General features: G+C 49.0%; 1 protein-coding gene across 1 annotated transcript in view; it reads right to left on the bottom strand.

Moving 5' to 3' along the window:
* LOC113965509 (TGF-beta receptor type-2-like) overlaps nucleotides 1-20,169 on the bottom strand; it is a 31,692-nt gene continuing 11,523 nt past the window's right edge. Inside the window, exons 2-7 of the mRNA XM_027679037.1 lie at nucleotides 12,301-12,451; nucleotides 9,745-9,947; nucleotides 5,897-6,705; nucleotides 5,642-5,783; nucleotides 4,337-4,464; nucleotides 1-517 (exon numbers count right to left, since the gene is read on the bottom strand). Of these exons, the coding sequence (XP_027534838.1) occupies nucleotides 305-517; nucleotides 4,337-4,464; nucleotides 5,642-5,783; nucleotides 5,897-6,705; nucleotides 9,745-9,947; nucleotides 12,301-12,451 (1,646 nt within the window). The 3' untranslated portion in view covers nucleotides 1-304. The remainder of the gene's footprint in view (nucleotides 518-4,336; nucleotides 4,465-5,641; nucleotides 5,784-5,896; nucleotides 6,706-9,744; nucleotides 9,948-12,300; nucleotides 12,452-20,169) is intronic.

Genomic DNA, 20,169 nt, shown 5'->3' with positions numbered 1-20,169 from the left:
TTCAGGTGCTTATTAATAAAAGATTAAACATTATTATTTTAAAAAATAATAAAAAGAATGCTTTGGCATCATTATACATTTAAAGTAAGTACAAAATCAGTTCATATATAATGTTGCACTGTAACCAAAGTATTGATTCCACAGGTCACTGTATCTGTGGGAGGAAACAGATCTTATAAATAAGTTATGTACTAGATCTTAGTTCCATTTTGAAAAACACAGCGAGGTTTTTTTTTCCCCTCATGGGCTAAATGCTTCTCCCTCATCCTCTTGCTCCTCGTTACGAGGGTTTTTGCCTGCTGTGTCACTGCATATTCGTGCTCCCATCGCTGTCCTGGTGCTCCCCACCTGGAGAAGCTGTTTTGCTGGCCTCGTTGTCCATGTTGTTGTTGAGGATGTCGTCGCAGTCCATCTGTGCCATCAGGTTGAAGCGCTCGGCCACGCAGTGGGCAGTGAGCCGAGCCTCGGGGTCGTGGTCCCAGCACTCCGTGATGGTGTCACACAGAAAGCGCATCCCCTGCGTGCAGAAGGGCTCAAATTAGGATCTGAAGGCAGGAGGAAGAGGAGCTGATCTAACAGTGTTTTGCTGCAACTTCTGACAGCCTCCTGCATGAAGGCTGGTTTTGGCCAAGAGGAAACAGCCTTGGTAAGTTGTGGCAAGTGCTGGTGCTTCCACCATTACTGGCACTGTCTGTGTTAGAGCACCAGCCTCAGCTCACCCAGGATCTGCTCCCAAGCACTTCCCAAGCTCCCTGGAAATCCTTGCTGGAAGTTGGCTTGTGTTGGCTGTGGGACTTAAATAAGGGCTGGAAGGAAACAGGCCCTCCATCTCCTGTCTCAGCCTTGCCCGTTCAGAGCACCCTAAAATCAGGAGGGACAGGGGAGGTTCAAATGGTGACCTGCAGGATGGTGGGTAAGTCCAGGCCTCTAGGTTCCAGCCTGTGCCCTGGCTGTTACACCTGGAGGGAGGGTATGGGTGAGGTGAGTTTGGAATTAAATTTCCTCGATCTGACTTTTGTTTTAGTGGCATTCTGAAAGGGTGCACCGTGCCAAATACTCATTGCGTTATGCAGCTGAACCTTGTTCTCTCATCACAAAATAGTGTTTTGCTTGAGGTGTGGTTGGGTGCTTCCCAGCGTGCTGCAGAACACATGCAGTTCCTCTCAGTTACAATGCTTATGTCTCCCAGAAATATATTTTTTTTGGTCCAATTATGTAGTGCTCTGAAAAGAGTCAATATTTTGGGCTTAGAAACAAAATAAATGGTAGTATTCAGCTGGTATTTTTCCCACTCTCAAGTTAGTAACACAGCTAGCACCAGAAGCTGTGTTGAACCTTCCTTTGCCCATGTAATTCCTATCATGTGCTATTGCTTTTGGCATCATTGTCAACTAAGGTTGGAACACAGTGGAAAAATCATTATTCTAAATAAAGCTTCACGTTTTTCAGTGGGTTTTGTGTATTTCTTGATTTGCAATTGAGAGAACCCTGAAGTCGTCATGTGGACCCAGACAGGAGGAAAATGCAAGTCCTACAGACATGTAGGGTCACTGTCATCTGTCCTTCTGGACCTTTCTCCTGAGGTCCATTGTACTCAATCTTCCATAATGGACACAGATTGGAGAGAACAGGATTGTGCAGTAAAACTCACAGATGGTGTGTTTCAGTACCTCTGACGTCACTCGTTTATTAGCTTAGTTGAAAGGATTTGAGGATAATTGATTACTTGCAAAAATGAGCTAGCTTAGGCGAAGCTTTTAAAGTAAGACTGTTCTCAAACAGAGCATGGCACTGTCAAATGGTTTAGTCATTAGATTTTCTGTGGTTATTTTACCCTGGAATCAAGACAGTTATTTGTAGTTTGCCTTGTCAGTCGTGATGATGCTTTTGAATGGTACAACTGGAGCATCTTGTTTCACTTACAAATGGACTTAGTTTGGCTTTTATATTTGATGTCTGTTTTTCCAAGATTCCAAAGGTTGCTGAGTTGTACAAGTGATTTTTAGTGGCAATATTGACTTAAGCTTCCATTGCTCCTTCCTGTCCTGCACCAGCCCTCCAGTTGTGGCCAGTACATCTGTCTTTTCAGCTGCTTTGTGAACCAGATGCAGGAATTCACCTGGCCTAAATAACTTTTTTCTTTTTTTTTCTTTTTTCCTTTTTTTTCTAATGTGTTGGGGTGTGAAACAAGGTAAAAGCATGGGCGTAAGGCATTAGTGAGTTATCTGGGAAACTTTGGGATAAATCTCTTCAGCTGTCTTTGTTGTGCAGACTTGCAAACAGTTGCCCTGGAGCTGCTGCTGGGTGACTCAGCCCTGTCAGGGAAGTTAATGCTGACTCTTGCTAAAAATCAAACCATGGCTAGACACATAAGTCCTCGCTTGACTGAGAGCAATCCTGATGGTTGAAACATGGGAGTACCATCTGGATCTCTGCAGCAAACTTATTTTCATTGTTAGGAACATCTGAGGGTGCTGCCCATTCAGGTAAGTGACTTGTCACAGTTTCTTGGTGTCACCCGTTGCCTTCTCCCACAGGAAGCCAGCGCTGACCCCAGGAGTGGCACAAGCCGGTGGCTTTCTGCAGCTTCCCAGCAGATGGTGCTGCCCAATTCCTCATCCTGGGAAGAACGGCTGCAAAATGCCTGGAAAATGCTGTAAAGCCAGGCTTGAAAGGAGATGTTTATTAGATTAGCCAGGATTAGTCAGGGGCAAACTTTCAGGAAGACAACATAACTTTTCTGTTCCTCTTCCCCAGTGACTATCAGCTGGTCTAATAAAAGTTCCCTCCTTAAAAGCCTTACTCTGTGTGCTGAACCAACCCAACTACAGCAATGTTGTTTCTGGGAGGTGACTGCAGTCAGTCTCCCCTCAGCCCAGGGAACAGCACAGTTATGGTCAGGCTCTATCAGAGTGTGATTTTTCACAACCCAAGCCTCTGTATATTTTTCCTGTGGTTTCAAAGTTTATCAGAGACCCTGGGAGGTGAATGTCTGAGATGAATACTCAAAGGCTTCAAATATGTGGCAGTGCTGATTTGAAGTTCCTGTATTTGCCTTCATTGGGAAACAGGCTGGGTGAACTTCTGACATGGACTAGCTGGCTGATAAACTCCCTGGGGGTGCAGCAGAAACCACGGATTCATTTGATGCTGTTTGCAGCTTTGGTCAGTCAGGTCAGTTGCGAGTCTTTGGACAAACATGGTTTTGAGAGGAGACACTGTAGGGAACACGTGGCCTCCTGAGGTCAAGAAACTGTATGTTTCCCTTTCAAAAGTCTGCCTCTGAGTGCCACCCAGGCAGAGTGAAGGCAGTGGCAGTGTATTTTATGGGTGGACATTGCAAAATGATGCACTGAACACTGCAAGGCTCTGAAAGCCAGCAGGCTTGATGTTTCAACTTGTTTTTCAGGTGAATGGGATTGTTGATCATGGTGTTTTCACAAGATGTTAAAGTCATGGGCCGGCATGCCTGTTACCCCTCATGTCCTTGGTGCCTGGAAGAAGGCACTGGCCCTGGAACAGAGGGTCCTGTCAGGGCCAGGGGGGAACTGTGTTTCTGTAGCTGTTTGGTCTGGGTGTACTTGTTGGTGGTTTTAACAGAGCACATCTCATCATTGCTGAAGTGCTGGTGTTCTAGAGCACTGGGTTATGTTTTCTGTGCTGACACACTTTGCTTTCAGACCCTCTGAAGGCTGATGAAAGACTTCCCTTGGCAAAACCTGAGCCTAGCAGGGTCCCTGCTCTCAGCTTAATGTGTGTTCCCTGGGTATTTCACATGTAGGAGATGCTTCCTGGTTTGCTTTCCTTGTAGAAATGGAAATCCTTCTCTCATGTTAGAGGTGATTTTGAGCTTGAAACCTCCACAACCAATCAGACAGAAGGCTGGATGCGCTTCCTTTCCCCCCTGTACCTACTGTGAATGGCTGTGTGCCAGGGACTGCATGTTTCTTGAGCTAGAGCCTTCTGGATAAGGTGTTTAGGGGAGAAGTGGGGTGGACTCAGATGATTTACTGTTCTGTGAGAAGAGCCTGCACTGAAGTGCTCCATTTTGGTGTTATCCTCAAGGTAACTAGAACCCATCTCCTGGCATTCAAAATGCTTCCTAATCATGGCTATTGATCAACAAATTTTGCTGTACCTCTGGCTGGTGGCTTTTATACACCAGGGAAATGGGTCTAGTGGGGTTTATGTGGGCCCAGCCAGCTACAATGGAGCTGAAAGCAGAGCCCAGGAGTTCTGCCCACTTTTCCTTTGATTATAACTTTAATAATTTTTCAGGCTGGTTTGGTCAAGTGGGACAACAGGGGTTGCTCTTTTCTCGTTGCTCCCAGCTTACCTGGTGCACCAGCCAGCTGCTCGGGATCTCGGGTCGGCCTCTGCCATGCAGCACAATGTCCCTCATGGTGTCCACACAGGGCTGCTCCTGGACTTTCGACCCAAAAGGCAGCTCATAATTCTTTACCTCTGCAAGGAAGCAAAAGCAGCATTACAGGATGTTTTTAGTGCATTCCTTGCTTTGTTTTGGTATGGTCCACCGGATAAGAATACGCTTGTTTTTTGCAATCTGCAAAAATAAACAGATCTGGAAAAAATTGAGAATTTGAACACAGAAACATAGTGCTGGGTTTTCACATAAAGGTTGTTTTCAGAGACCGCACTGAGGAACCATCTGACCACCTCCCTGAACTCAAGAGATGCACTACAAAGGACCTAGTTTGTCTTTGGGTGAGACATATTTTGAGCAGGTAAAAAGTGTTGGGCTGGTGAAAGATGGGAGGAGTGACTACGATACCAGCATTTAGATTCCTGCTGCAGGCACGGATTGGCTTAGAGGAGAAATGGCCCTTCCAGAAGATCAGCCCTATGTTGTGGGAGGCCAAGGAGAAACTGCCTGTTGCAGAGGTGAGAGGCCACCCTGGTTTCTGCTAGCTCCTCCCTGGATATGAATGCAGGTGAGAGATGAGTGGGGAGGAATGGCTGGGATGCTGGCTTGGGAACAAAGGATGCACAGGCCATCTGAGCCAGGCAAGGGCCCCCCACTACTGGGCATGGGGTGTGCAGGGCAGCTGGGGCAGCTTTCTTGCCAAGGATTGGAGATTCTTGCAGCTTGGTAGGTTTGTATTGCAGGTAAGTGGGATACAGAAGGAAGAGAAAGAGTGGAGCAGGCAGAAGGCAGGTTAGGGGCCAACACCAGGGCAGTTAATGAACTGTTTTGTTACACTCAATTTCAGTTGCCAGGATGCAGCTCTGGGAAGTGCCTGAGTCTTGTTGTGAGTCCCCATTGCAACCTAAACCTTCTAGTGTTGTCTGAAGAAAAAAATGGTTGAGGAGGTGGAGGCACCTTTGGCTCTTCCTGCTTGGTTTGGTTTGCATCACTGGCACAGGCTTGGGTGTGACACAGTGGCTTTGAGCAGGGCCTGGAGCAGGTGACCCCTGGGAACCCATCCTGCTCCTTGACCACTGAGCCACTCCCTTGAGCCACAGCACACAGAGCAGGCAGCCAGGTGGCAGGGATCTGCCACCAGCTCTCGGCACCCCTGCAGGGACCTGAGCCACCCCAAATCAGGTCCTGTGCCATCAGTGGGGATGTGGGAGTAAGGGAGCAAAAAGGGGCATGGCAACCACAATGCAATGCTCCTACCTCCTACCACTTCACATCTGGAGGCCATTTCCCACAAAACAAGGGCCATAGAGTAGACATCCATCTGCTTGAAAGACTCCAGGTCTTCCAGGTTCACCCTGGACTCCAGGACCTCTGGGGCCATGTACCTGGCAGTGCCCACCTGCCCACAAAGAAGAGAGAGACATTAGCAGGGTGGGCGAGGACCGTGGCCACATGACAACCAGGGGTGGCTTGCAAAGGGTCCTCCAGAGAGGGTTGGTGAGCCATACTTGCCTGCCCGCTGTTGGCAAAGTCGTCCACTGTGAGGGAAGGGTCGAGGCGTATGGCGATGCCAAAGTCGCAGAGCACACACTCCTGCTCGTTCTTCACCAGGACATTTGTGCTCTTGATGTCCCGGTGGGCGATGGGGATCTTTGGCCGGCCGCAGGTGGTGTAGTCGCTGTGAAGGTGGGCCACCCCACTCACCAGGGAGCCCGCCATCTTCTGCAGGTCCATCCAGCTCAGGACGTGGCGGGACAGGTAGTCCTTGAGGTTGCCCCGGCTGTGGTAGGCGGTGATGAGCCAGTACTCCCGGCGGGGCCCTGTGCCCCGGTCCTCGGCAGTGAGGAACTGCAGGACGCTGTCGTGCTTGAGGCTGGTGTCGGTGAAGATCTGGCTCTCGTTCTTCCAGGAGGAGTACTCCTCGCAGGGGAAGATCTTCACGGCCACCGTCTCGTACTGCCCCGAACGGCTGTGGCTCAGCTTGGCCCTCCACACCTCCGCGAACTGCCCTTTGCCCACCATCTCGTCCAGCTCGATGGGGAGCAGCTCCGTGGGGCGGTTGCTGGTGCAGCTGGGGCTGGCGCCGGCCGGGCTCTCATCCATCAGCACGGACAACTTCTCCTCCCGCTCCGTCGCCCTCCCTGGCTCCGGCAGCGCCGGGGGCTGTCCCGGTTTCCCACCCCACGCCTTGGCTCTCTTGCGCCGCTTCTGCGTGCGGCAGAGGTAAAATATCACCGTGATCATCACCGCCACCAGCAGCGGGGGCAGGAGGCTGATGGCAGCCACCGGGATCACCTCTTTGCTCTGCAGCATGGAGTAGCCTGGGGGGAGGAAAACAAAGGCGAGGTGCTGCTGCTGCCGCGGGTCTGCAACAGCTCGTTTTCATCACGCAGAGGAGGAAAATATGCGAAGCTGTTAATGAAGCGCAGCCCTTTGCGGGGCCGCACAAACCCATCTCAGCACAGAACCCAGATGTAGGCAGTTAGTGAGGGGAATGCTTAGTTTTGGTCTCAAATTTAGCTCAATTTATCAACAGAGGGTCCGGGATGCAGGCCAGCATCGCTTGGGTTGGGCAGTGCAGCACTTGAGATCCTGCTGCTGCCACCTAAGTGGCTCCGCTGCCTTTTGGGGGTCCCAGGCACCACTTGCACTGACGGCATGGGGAGCTGGGGTGGAAATAACAGTGATAAATCCAAGGCAAGCCTTGAACACAGCAAATCTCTGAGGGGGTTTGGGGGCTGGAGGTTTGCTGGACCTCTGTGACACACAGAGAGCCAGAAGGGATGCTGGGGGTGGGCAGGACCACCCGGCCCAGGAGAGCACTGTGCTGCTTTGCACGATAATTAAAGGAGCATCTCTTCAATGCTGTCTGCCAGTGTTGGCATCTCCTTCCTCACTCTGTCACAACACTAACCCCATCATCTGCCAGGGCATGGCTGCTTTTGTTTTATTTCTTTTAAAACCCTTTCATGGGGTGGTGGGGGGTGACATGCACACAAAGCCATAACCCTCACACAACATATAATTGTCTGATCCTTTGATGTTCACAATTCCTGGAATAAGCATGCTGACTTCAGTAGAGATATTCAAGTAAAATCTTACTCAGAGGTTTTTCTGCCAAGTATAATAACCCAGGGGAAGAGGGATAAGAATCATTCCATAAGCAAAACTCTCGCTGCTTGACCTCAGTGTGTGCAGATCATAATTCAGGTTCTGGAAAAACAGAGCGTTTAGCTATTTTCCTTGGCAAATTTCAAAAAATTGTGCTGCAGCTAATTTCTGCGAGGCTGTGAAAGCGTTTCTAAAATAGGCATCAGGTTTAAACCACAAGATCAACCTAAACTGATATAAATCAATAACTAACTCAGGAATATGTTTATTTTGGAAAGCTTTAGGCCTGGATATCACCTACTGCTTTAATGGATTTACCCGATGCTTCAGATCCCATCTTTGAAACTCTGAAGAAAGAGTTTAAGGGAGTTGCATGCACGAGTCCTGAAAAGGGGACGTTAACACAACTTCAGGAAATTCCTTCATGAGGATGCCCCATCCTGATGGAAGTCTTTTGATACACAGAGGTTGCAGCAGGGCTTAGACCTCTTCTACGGCGAGCAAATGTAGCTGCTCTGGCAATAACCACAGGTCTGTAAACTCACATCTTGTTGAGCATCTCTCCGGGGGTCTTTTCATCCCTGCTGAGGGGAGATGGAGCTCCAGGGCCAGGCTCAGCTGGAGCAGAGATGGAAAGGACTTGGCATGCTCCACCCTGCCCAGCACCTCCTCAGGGTGTCCGCTGGGCTCCTGCATGTGCAGCTTTAGGAAATGGTGCCTCTGTGTATTCATTAGGGTGGTCTCTGAGGCCTGATGGAGTCCCCTGCAACCTCAGTGTGAGGGCAATGCCACCCAGCAGCCCAGGCCTGAAAGCAGGGCTTAAGGAATCAAGAAACAGGAAAAAACCTGCCTGCTTCAGCCACCCAAAAAGTGCTTGTCTCTATTAGATATTTCTCTGCTCAGGTGTTATCTATACTATTGAATATGATCAGAAGTTAATATTTAAAATGCAAATGATTCCTTAAAGCAGAAGAAAAGGATGTAAAGAATGGGGTCTGTGAGCCTGGGGCTTGCCAAGCTGGCCCCATGGCCCAAATCAAAGAGGAGAGAATTGTTTAAGACCTGCACTGCTCCCTCTATGACTTTCAGCACTTTTCCATGCTGGCTGGCAGGAGAAGGCTGGTTATGGAGCCTTTGCTGGGGGTGGCATTTCCAATGAGCCAGTTGTCATTTTTGTGTGAAATTACATATCCCAGCTTTGGGATTTGACTATCTCTCCCTAGAAGTGTGTGTACCTGTTATGTTTGGCTGGGGAAGCAGCAAAGAACTGCCAAATTTAGCATCATTTGCCTCCATTGAAAGTGGCTTGTTTGTTCAGAGAATTTGCATTTTATGTGATGTTTTTCTTTTTTCCTTGTGTTGCAGGAAAGCTATGCTGCTGGCTTGCAGGTTCTGCTGAGGCTCATTTTCAGCATCTCCTTGTTCTGTGATAATGGAAAATTGGAGGAGTTTTACTTTGCTTTTGTTACAGGTCAGATTCTTGATGGACACTTGGATAAACCTGGTTCATTTGGACTGAGGGAGGTTTGGACAAGCCCCCAAAGGCTCAGGATCTGGTTGGAAGTGTTTCCAAAGTATATGACCCTCCTGAGGTACAGAAATGGGCTGCCTCTTCGTTTTCCCTCCTGTGGATTTACAGCTCCTGTTGGATCTCCAGCCATCTGCAGAAGCATCCACAGGCGTGCCAAGCCACACTAACATGTGTATGCAGCTCCAGCTGTCCCTGCCCAAGAGAAACTCCACTGCAGGGATCCCCAGGAGAGCAGCACGGGAGGTACCACCATGTGCCAAGCCCTGTGCCCCGGCACCTCCACCTTTTGGGGTTGCAGCCATGGTGGATGCCAGCAGTTCCCGTGGGTGTGTTCTGGGGCAAGATTTGCTCCAACATGATTTATTTAAAGCTTTCAGAGCATTGACTCACACTGGGTTACATCAGCCCTTGGGTTCCCCAGTTGATTCACCCTGTGCTGAAGGGCACAGCCCACCGAGAGATACAGTGGATTTTCCATCACCTAATGTTTCCAGACAAAGACTGGAGGTATTGCATGGAAGGATGCTTTGGCTACAGGCAAAAAGCTACGCTCAGTAACGGGGTACAGATTTTAACTGGCTTTTATACAGGGAGCTCAAAGAAGGTGCTGAAAGAGCCCCTTTTGCCATTGCATCTCCCACTCTGCTGGAAATACAAGTGATTTGTCATTGGCACTGGGTGCTGCTCCCCCCATAATAACATGAACGAAAGCACTCACCGTTGGTGTGGTTTTCAAAGATGAGTTTGTCGTTGCACTCCTGCTCATCCACGCAGCCGCAGATGTACATGACCCCGTCCTCGCTGGGCTGGGGGGCCATGATGCAGCGAGAGGTGTTGTAGTTGGGGACCATGAAGTTCTCGATGGGGCGGTGGGGGTTGTGGCAGAGTGTGCTGATCCTGATGCTCTCGTTGTCCTGTCTCCTGCGTGTTACAAATGAACCGACAGCATTAGTCTGGCAGCTCAGCCTTTGTGTCACCTGCCTGTCACCTTAAATCTGGTTCTGAGATCATTTGTTTTAAGCTGCATAGGGAATGACTTGTTTGCAGCAGCTCTGGTGTAATTCTAATTACACATGCTTTTGGAGGGCTTGTGCTAAAACCCTTTGTCTCTTTGCTGAAAAGAGAAACATTTGGCACACACCAATAGTAGGATGAGAGCCAGAGACTCTGATTGTTTCCAGTAGATAATTCACCGGTTCATAATCGCATCTTGGATCAGGTAGTGCCAATGCTAAGGATGAGTGCCCTGTGCATTTTTTGGGGCAAAACTCCCCTTTTACTAACACCAGCTGCTAGACCAGTAGGTTTTGGGGCTGTATGGTCCTAAGGAAACCCACCAAAATGACGGTCCCACAGGACCGTCATACATGACTTTGTATGTCACCTCTGCTGCAATACAAGTCACAACACCTGTGCCTCAGCGGAGGCTGGGGGTCTCTGATGCCCAAATTTCCCCTGTGCAGTGGAGAGGTGTGGACTGGTGTTAGTAAAAGGGGAATTGTGCCACAGATAATACACAGGACATCCTCTTCCATTGGAGCCTTCCCCAGAGGAGGCAGAGTAACCCAGCACTTTTCATGTTTCCAAGGCAGTGATGGGGAATGACTGGCCCTGCACGGGCTATGGGTGGCTGGAGAGCAGTGCAGCTACTCTTGGGGGTGTTCAAAGGAAATTACAACCATTAATTACTTTTTCAGGGGCAGCTCCTGCTTTCTGACTTGCCCATGCAAAGTGAGAGGGTGAAGGTATGGAGAGGTTTCACAATGTCTCTGAGGTCAGCTGGGAAGTCATATATAAAAGCCAGGGAAAGAACCTAAATTTGTCACTCTCTCCCTGATGAAGTCCACTGGTTTCAGTGCTCTCCATGTTTTCTTGGAGCTACCAGGTAATTTGACAGAGGAACTTTCAGCTGAAGAGCCCTAGGAGGGTGTAATCCCTTCTCTATGAACTGCCAAGTTTGGGCACCTGGAGGATGTGAGCACATTGCTCAAGAGCATGGAGGCAAAGCTGCTGCTGTGACTGCAATCCCTACACAGGACAAGTTCAGATGATCCAAATATGCCTCTGCAAGTGAGCAAGGAACAACAAGGCTGGCTTGGAGGTGAGTCCTGTCTGCAGGGATCTAATTCTATGGGTGGACCTTAGAATGGGATGGGAGACACTGGGAGGGGTAGGCAGGATATTTGTGACTCTGTAGCTGCCTCACTCCATCTGATATATGATGCAGGGTGCAGTTGCATCCCATGCAGTGGGGCTGCTTTCCTGGTGTGGGGATTCATGCTGCTTTTTCCTGTGGGCTGCCAATGGGAAAACCCATGGAGATGTTGGATTGCCTACCCAGGATTTAAGGTGGCTTCTCCATGTGTGTAGGGGAATTTGAGGCAGGGGGTGGATTTTGTTGTTTGTTTGTTTGGGTTTCTTGTTGTGTTTTGCTTTTTTAAAAGTCCATAATGCAACAATTATCTTGAGGCAAACTCCTACTGAAAGCTGGCGTTCAGCATTCACGCTAATTAGCAGGTTGAGATAAAGCCTAGCGATAAGTGCTTGGCTGGCTTTCACTTTGGCAGCCAAATTAAAAGGGAAAGAAGAGGAAAATCACTCTGGGCAGACCCAAAATGGGTGTTTTTTTAGTTTTGCTCATGAGGACCAAAAAGCTGAGGGAGGCACTCTTCCGGGCCAAACCATGCAGTGCGTGCTCAGCCTGAAATGCAAGATTGTATTTCCTTTCCAGGCACCTCCCACAGGAGCAGAAAAGGGTTTTTCCAGGAGATAGGAAGGAGGTGGGTTAAACCCAGTGTGTTAAACCCCAGTTTGGTGTCAGCTCAGATACCCATGTGCTGGATGGGGACAGACCTCCGCTGCGCCCCTGCATGTGAACCAAGGTTTTACCAGCCTGATGCAGGAGGACATCATAGGTTTGGAGGTCAGAGTTGCTGGTTTGCCCTTGGGTTCAGCTCATAAAGCTAAATTCAGAGGTTTATGGGGCTTTAGAGGTCCCGCAGCAAACTTGCCACTCTTTGTGTCGGGTACTTAAATGCTTAATTTATTTAGAAAATAAACTGGTACTAATTATAGGGCAGACCAAATAGTTTTTTACAGTGAATTGTAATTTTAATTATAGTAAAGTCAAAGAAGAGGAAGAGAAAGTCCTGAATTAGTTCAGTGGGCAATAATCCAAGCAGAGGGGCACATGCATGTGCATTTCCATGAGCTCCCACCCAGCGAACCCCTTCTTCCCCCACATCTCCCCTTGACAACGGGCATTTCCTCTCACCATATGGCCACGCAGATCTCGTAGGGGTCCTCACAGTAGGAGTTGAGGTTGCAGTTGCTGTAGCACACCTTCTCCTCGCAGGCAGGAGATGTGGAGTCACACCACTTGCACAGGTTGGTCTTCAGGCTGCGGCGAGCGCTGGCACTGCAGGCTGCAGGGGCAGAGAGGGGGCAGAGGGTGAGTGGGGCCGTGCTGGCCCAGAGTGAGGCACTTTCAGTAATTCACACATACAGTGGAGAAGGAGTCTGAACAGACCCTATTTCTCTGTGCACTTTTTTTAAGCTTTCATTTTAGAATCATAGAATAGAATCAATTGGGTTGGAAAAGGCCTCCACGGTCATCAAGTCCAACCCTTGACCCAACATCGCTGTGGTTACCAGACCATGGCACAAAGTGCCACATCCAGTCTCATTTTAAAAGTCTCCGGGGACGGTGAATCCCCCACCTACCTGGGCAGCCCATTCCAATGTCTGATTACTCTCTCCATAAAAAATGTCTTCCTAATATCCAACCTATTTTGGTTGGAGCAATTTTGCTCCACTGCTCAGTCAAATGTGCTCTGTATTATGCCAAAGCCTAGAGGAGATGGGGGGATGCTGTTGGTGCGGAGGCAGGTCCCACTGAACAGGAGCTTTGCAGAGCCTGGGAAGCCGCAGAAAAGCCGCATTTTCCCTCTGTGTTTCCTGTACCCTTTATCATCAAGGGGAAATTTACTTCTTCCTCTACATCCTAGGCTCAGATTGGCATTTCCCCTCATCCTGATCACATGCGGTGTTCAAAAAGGGACATCCCCGGCTCTCTGCACGCCTGAAGACTTCATTTATTCCCCTCCCAGCAGGAGGAGAGGTGCTGGGGAGGGAGGCATGGCCAGTCTGGGATAGCTCCCTTCTCTCCTGCTGTCTCCTCGTCCTCCCTCTGCCTGTTCAATGAGCCCAAGCTGGGAAGTGTGTTTGCCACCTGGGAAGCGTGTTTGCCACACTGAGTGTCACTGTTTTTGCAAGAAATGATGGGCTGAGACTTTCCAAGCTCTGGGGCAACAGGAGATGCTCCCTCCAGGCCTCCATTGCCTGCTCTGCCCTATCCCAGCATCAGATGCTCTCCTGTCCCTAGAGCCATGGATCTGCTGCAGCAGTAGGAATAACTGCTGCCTGTGGGGAGCTGCTCTGCCTGTATCTCACAGGCATAACATTATCTCTATTTTTATAGAAAGGGCGCATGAACCATGCTTGGTTAAGGGATAAATCCCAGCTAAATTTAAACTTCCTGTTTTAAGGCTGCTAAATGTCTTAAAAAAAAAGAAAAGCCAAACAAGCCACTAAGTGGCTTATGTAGAAATGTATATTTATACTTTTTTTACTTAAATATATACACTCCAAATTGTTCAGGTATGAACCTGAACTGCAGCAGCTAATTTTTTGAAGGTTTGGGCCATCCATTATTCTCTGCCATGTCCCCAGTGCACCCAGCAGTGCTGGGTGCTCCCAGCCCCTATGGAAAAGCCAGTCATGGCTCACTGTGCTGCAACAGCCATCACAGGGTTTTCCATCACCAGCTGTTAGTCTAAAGAAGAAACAAATTTCAAAATCCCTGACTGTGGCTTGCGAAGCCTCAGCCCTTGCAAGCAGGACCCTGTTGATCCAGGAACACACCCACGGGCACCCCCAGGTCTGTGAGCAACCTGCAGGACCTCCTGTGTCCTTGGTGGTCACATCTGTCACCTGCCTGTGGTTCACGGCCAAGCCTAAGGACCCTCTTTAATACTGTCTCAATAGCAAAAAGGGGTTTTTAACAACTCTTGTCCCCAAATCCAGAGCACACAGCCTGCTCTGACAGCATCTCATGTGCCTGCTCTGCCTCCCTCAATGGCCCAGACCCCCCTCCCTGCGACCCTCGTAAAGAGCTGCTGGAAGGCTCCCACACAGAAATAAACCATTTACAAGCTCCTGTGGCCTCGTACGTAGGGCCAAGGTTAATGGCAGAGGGGAAACCTGGCTGTAGCGGAAAAGCCTGTTACATCCAAAGGCTGGAAGGAGGAAATTTTGGTTTAAATGACCCATGCCAGGCTTAAAGTGCAGCTCAGCAGGGTTCATATCGTGCCAGGTGGTGGGGGAGCTGAGAGCAGAGTGGGTGAAGATATTGCCCACAACTTCTTGTTCAGCATCCCCCTATCCAGGGGGCCTCTCTGGCCCTGTTGAAGTGCCTTGTGATTTTGTGGGTTATCTCAACAGATCCAATGCCCCGTATCCATCCAAGGGTTAGCTACCAAAACCATGGCTTCAGCTGGGATTTGAAGCACTTGCAGCCAGCATGAGCTGCCCTCAACTCCCCGCTTCACTCTGCCAGGGCAAAGTTTGCAGAATCTCAGGCAAAACTCCTCTGGAGGATGAGAGTTTTGGGGGTGGGATAGAAATCAAGCCCAAGCATTTGTGTGCAGCTCTTAACCTACAGCAGCAGCCGCTACGCCCTACAAACTCTGTTGGTGTTTCTACATGGGAACAAGGAATTGAAGGTAAATTGGTTTCCCCCTCCCAAACCCAAACCCTATCACAGCGAGGTCTATGCTCTACTGGTGCCACTGCCATGGTTCTTCTTTCACCCCTTCAGCTCAACCCATCCATGCCACAGCTCATGCTGTGCTTGCAACAGGCTTGTGCAGGACTGTGGGCTCAGCACCATCACCTAGGGATAACTGGGGGCCCTGCAGAGGAGCAGCAAAAGGACAAATCCAGATTGTGGATGCTGCTGGTACAGGATGAGGTTTGTTATTTATGTATTTATACCTACCAGATACGTTATTTACCTATTTATTTCAAGGGTTTACTTGAGATCTCAGAGGAAAACACGATCCCCAGCAGTGTTGTACTGCTGTGTCTGGTGGGGATCTTGACTTGGCAGCCCCCTGCGCTGTGCAGCGGAGAAGCCAGGGCAGATGAAAGAGTTAAATATGGAAACGAGATCCAGAAATATAGTGGTAACCGGACAAAATTCTTTGGAGACAAATTGTTCTAAACTAGCTCAGGCTGTGATTCTGTTATCTGCTCTGCAAGAAAGGTCAGAGCAGGAATATCTCTTTTTTCTCGCCCCCCCCTTCATTCTTCTCCTAGGAAGTTGAAAGAAGAGCACAAAGCCCACTACAAGCTTCTTCAGGACTTTGTGTCCTTGAACCATTAGCTCGTAGGTACAATTTAACTGCCACATCACTCATCTTGGCCCTGATTAGACCCAGATGAACACTTTCAATATTAATAGTCAGATGATTTAATAAAGCTGCACGAGCAGTAAAAGTAACAATACACTTCCATAAACGGGTTCCAGATGTTGCCAAGGCAAATGCTAAACATCAAAATACAAACTTCAAGAAAAAAAAACTAAAAAAAAAAAATCTGGATAAGCAAAACTTGGAACAAACTATAAACTAATTAAATGTGGGTTGAGTTTTCCAAAAATAAATTGAAGCCATAAGGATGTGATGTGAGCCAATAAATAGTACAGTTAGTCAAAGTTACTGTGGAACAACAGTTGGAAAGATGGTTTGAAGTCACCGATAGGTGGGCTCACAGCGAGCTTGGCTTACCATCAATAGGAAGGCTTGTTCTCCTGTGCATGACAGCGGGATCAAATCTTCTGGTATCTATAACTGGGACCCCAGAGAGGTTACTGAGAGCATATGAGATGATTTTCAAGTCAAGAAATAAAGAAAAAATGACGCCAGAAGTCCCTGTGTCTCTCTTGCAGGAGCAGTGGGGGTGATATCACCACCCAAGGACACCGGGATATTTTTTTCATGCGTGTCAGGGAAACACTCCCACCTCTCATTGCCCACACTCTCTGCTTGGCCACCTGCAAAGCCCATTGAAGCACCACTGCTGTAGTCAATAACCCATCCTCTTTCCCCATAAAAGAGTCATTGAAAACAGTTCTCCAAGGGAATTTCATACTGGTCCCATGCTGCAGCCACAGAAGTAGTCAGCCCCCAACAGATGAGCTCTTTGCTCATTTGCCAGGGACTCAGCTGCTCTTACTGCAGCTGTAAGAATACAGCAGGGGGCTTTTATGAGCCCCTCTGTACCAGTGCCTTCCCAGAGAGCAGGTAGGTCATCCACCACCCAACTCTGGCTCCAGCTTTCTGCATGCTGTGGTCCCCACGGAGGGGAAATCACTAAGGAGCAAGCCTGGGGTGCATGGAGGTGCAGGCACAGTGCATTTTTATAGCACAGGAGAAAGTGCTCTGTAGCCCAAGCAATGGCATGTGCAGGCAATGAACACTTTCAGTTCTCACGTATTCTCCCTGACAGGCTTTTTCAGAACACCTAAACACCATACAGGCTTTAAGGAAAGGTGCTTGGTGTAAGATCACCAGCTTTCCCCTTCCCAAGGTGGAAGGGGACCAAGGCCTCTGCCACCCAGGACCTCCATTATACAACTTTCAGATTATGCTCTGTCTTGCCATGATAATTACCCTTACATTGCCTGTATTTCTCAATGACAAAGAAAAATTGATAGTTTTCAAGTCATAAATGCTCTACGTAGTCCCTCTTTTGTGTGTATCTCCAAGTACCCCGGAATGGGGCTGACACTAACTCAGCAGTCACAGAGGGCTGCCCAGCTTGCTGTTACTGTGGTGGCTCTGGGAGCTCTCTGCATCATGTTTTCTATGCAGGTCAGTTAACCTGTAATCCCCAGGCTTTGCACATGGAGAGACTAAGGCCACAGAGATTAGTTGAGGTGATCTGCAGCTTTCTCTAACCAGCAACACACGAAAATGCAGGACTGGGGAGCACTTCCACCTCGACGCTGCAGACATATTGCTCCTGGAAACACCTGAGTAGGTGTCCTGATGGAAATCCAGCCTGCGCTGGGACCTGCTTTCCCACCTTGGTGAGCCTGGGATCAGTGGTGAGTCCTTTGTCTGCTGCCAAGTTTAGGATTAGGCTTTACCTTGGGCTTTCATCCACGGGTAATGACACAACTACGCAATAACAGAGCCTCTCATAAAATTATTATGAGAACAAACAAATTCCTTCCCTTTCATAAATGCAGTATTTTGTTTATAATACTAAGCCAACAGCAGAGCTGATGGGCTCTGCTCTCTCGCTGACCCATGTGAGAGCACCAGGTCCTTGGTGTTCTCCATCAGCAGCTTACTCCTGAGTTGCCTCCTCCACGAAGCAACACCCAGTGCCACGGATGGGCATCAGGGTAATTCCTATGTCCCTATTGGCAGGAAATCCAATACAGGGTCAGAAGCTCCCATTGCAGTTGCCCGGCATGACCTGTTTATCAGAGGTCCCATATTTCCTGCAGTCAGGTCCAGCTTGAGCTGTTGGAAAGCGCCTGGTCTTGTTGTGGCATCCTGCTGTGCTGCAGAATCTCCCCAGAACCAGACCTCAAAATGCTGTACTTTTATTTCAGAAGCAGCTTGGCTTCCTCCAGCACACTTCTGTTCTCCAGTGGTGGGGTCTGGAGCTACTTTCCGCTGCTGAACCAAAGACATTTTTAGTATTGGGCTGCTCTTCTCCAGCCATGTGTTTTACTCTTTATCTTCATAGGAGAGATAGAGCAGACCAAATGGAGCTGAAAAAACTTATTATCCTATTTTCTGCCTTTGCAAGGCGTAAGCCACGGGCTCTGCCAGGAAACCCAGCAGTTCACAGGCTGCCTTCGGATAAGAGGACCAGGCTCTGCCCTCAGGTATGTGGTCCCACATCTCCTTGCATTATAAATACTGTACTTGGCAGAGTACAGTATGGAGCAAGGAATGAGCCAGAAATGTTTCCTGGTGAATAAAAGAGGACTGATTTTGATTGCATTAGACATCAGTGCTTCCCAGTGCCAGGAAGACATGCAGTATACATTTCTGGTTTGCTTGGACCTTCTTCAAACAGGCTGGTAACTGACTTATTCCACCACTTATTTTTCCTTTGTGAGAATATCCCTTTAAATTAAGTGTTTAGCAAATACTGCTTAGTCCCATTACAAAGTAAATTGAGTATGGATCGTACCAAGCAGGCTCCTCCAATCTCCTTCAGATGCTTAAATTACCTCATGATCTAACTTCACCCTGGGGAGAGATGAGCTCTGCAGATTATTGTCCATACTTCTGCTTTGGTAATCTCTGACATTTCTTGGGTCCCTTTCACAAGTTTTCTATGCGTCAGCACAATGACTCTGCTTTGGGGTGTTGGGACATTTCATACAGACACATCCCAGGGTTGCACCTCAACAAAGCTGGCAGCATCCAGGCAAGCTGGAGTGCCAGGGGCCAGAGAGGTGATTCCTGGCACTTGGCAGGGAGAATTTGGTCAGAGCAGTTTCCCTTTGATTTTGGTCAGTTGATGTCTGTGCCTGTGGGCAATGACAGGGCTCCTCTGTCCGCCCATAGAGCCACTTGTCTCCTCCATCCACTTGACAAGATCTCAAGTTTCCTTCCCAGATTTCACTTTCTGATCCCCAAAGCTGCTCCTGCGGAGACAGCTCCTGCTCCATCCCTTAAGGCCCTTGCCTGGATCCCGGGGCTCTGGGGGTGCTGAGCCCGGGTCCAGCTGGTGTCCAGCTGTGGGCTGGCAGAGAGCAGCACACTGCCCTAGGGTGGCTGGGCTGGGCTGGACACCTGCGGTGGGGAAGCTGCAGGGGCAATTATTTGCCATACCGTGCTCTCGCTTGTGTTTAAAAACAACAGCAGCTCAACTGACTCATAGATCCTACGGCCTCTGAGTCATTTTTTATTTCTGGATTCCACTGCTCTGCCCTTTGCAATGAAGGGAGCTGCATGCGCGCGCGCACACACACACACATCAAGTTCACATTTGTTTTTCCCCTATAAAAACAAAACGATTTCCATACCATTAATGAAACAGAAATGATTCGACTTCGCGTAGCCTGGCTTTTATTTTCCATTGTATAAACTCTGCAGATGAAATAATGATGGTTGTAAAGTAAACCTCTCTTTCTTTTTTTTTTTCCTTTCCCTTTCCAGGCAGCCTTTTTTCGAAATAGCAATAGGGAGTCACTTACAGGCTTGGCTTGTGCTGCGCCTGTAGTAATTAACCCCTTCATCCCTAGCTTTTCCTCTGTTGGAAGTTAGCCACAGCGTGGGTGAAGACATCAGCAGGTCTCCTCTGGGACTAGAGGCAAAGCGGGGGAGCAGAGAGGGCAGGGATATGTGGGAAAGGAGGCCAAAAGCTGCTCTGTGCAGAGCAGTAGATTGTGGCTGGAGAGATACACCCATGGGCTGGACAGCTTTTCTGAGAGAGCCAGGGCACTGGCACTGCAGACCCTGAGGTACCTGTAGTTTCCTGCACACCCCATTTTTCGGGTGCAAGCGGGCACCACAGTTTTGTGTTTAGCCTGGCAACCCTGTCCTGGGTCGCCTCCCTTCCCTCTCACTCCCTGGGGACCACCAGTGAAATGTTCTCTCTCTTCCACATGCCACTGCAGAAATAATCTGTGGTAAATAATTAATCACCTAATCTTGGTCTCTCTGTTTACAGGGTCGTTATGATTTTATGAAGTACTCAGAGGAAAATTATTAGGGTGAGGTAATACCTTACATGAGCAGCAGATACAGCTGGAACTGGGTGAGCACGTGCCTGCCTTGCCCTGCGGGATGCGGTGAGCTGCCCTCCCTGTGGGAGTGTGACCTCTGCTTTTTGATAGACCCTCACCATCACACACAGTCTGCCCACGCAATCTATCTGTCTTCAAGGCTCCTACACATGCCGCAAGCATTTTTCCTAATCACATCTATCATGCAAGAGCACAACCCTGCACCCCCCCAGCACTGGTTCAGATGCTTCGGCGATGCCAGGCCCGGGCGGGTTAGTGACACTGACTGAGATACTGTTCCACTTTCCAGACTGGGTGATGTGT

Source organism: Neopelma chrysocephalum, unplaced genomic scaffold (assembly GCF_003984885.1).
Source record: "Neopelma chrysocephalum unplaced genomic scaffold, ASM398488v2 Primary Assembly neopelma1_44, whole genome shotgun sequence".
Lineage (NCBI taxonomy): Eukaryota > Metazoa > Chordata > Aves > Passeriformes > Pipridae > Neopelma > Neopelma chrysocephalum.
Note: the sequence above shows the minus strand (reverse complement) of the source record. Positions and strands in the feature narration are given on the sequence as shown.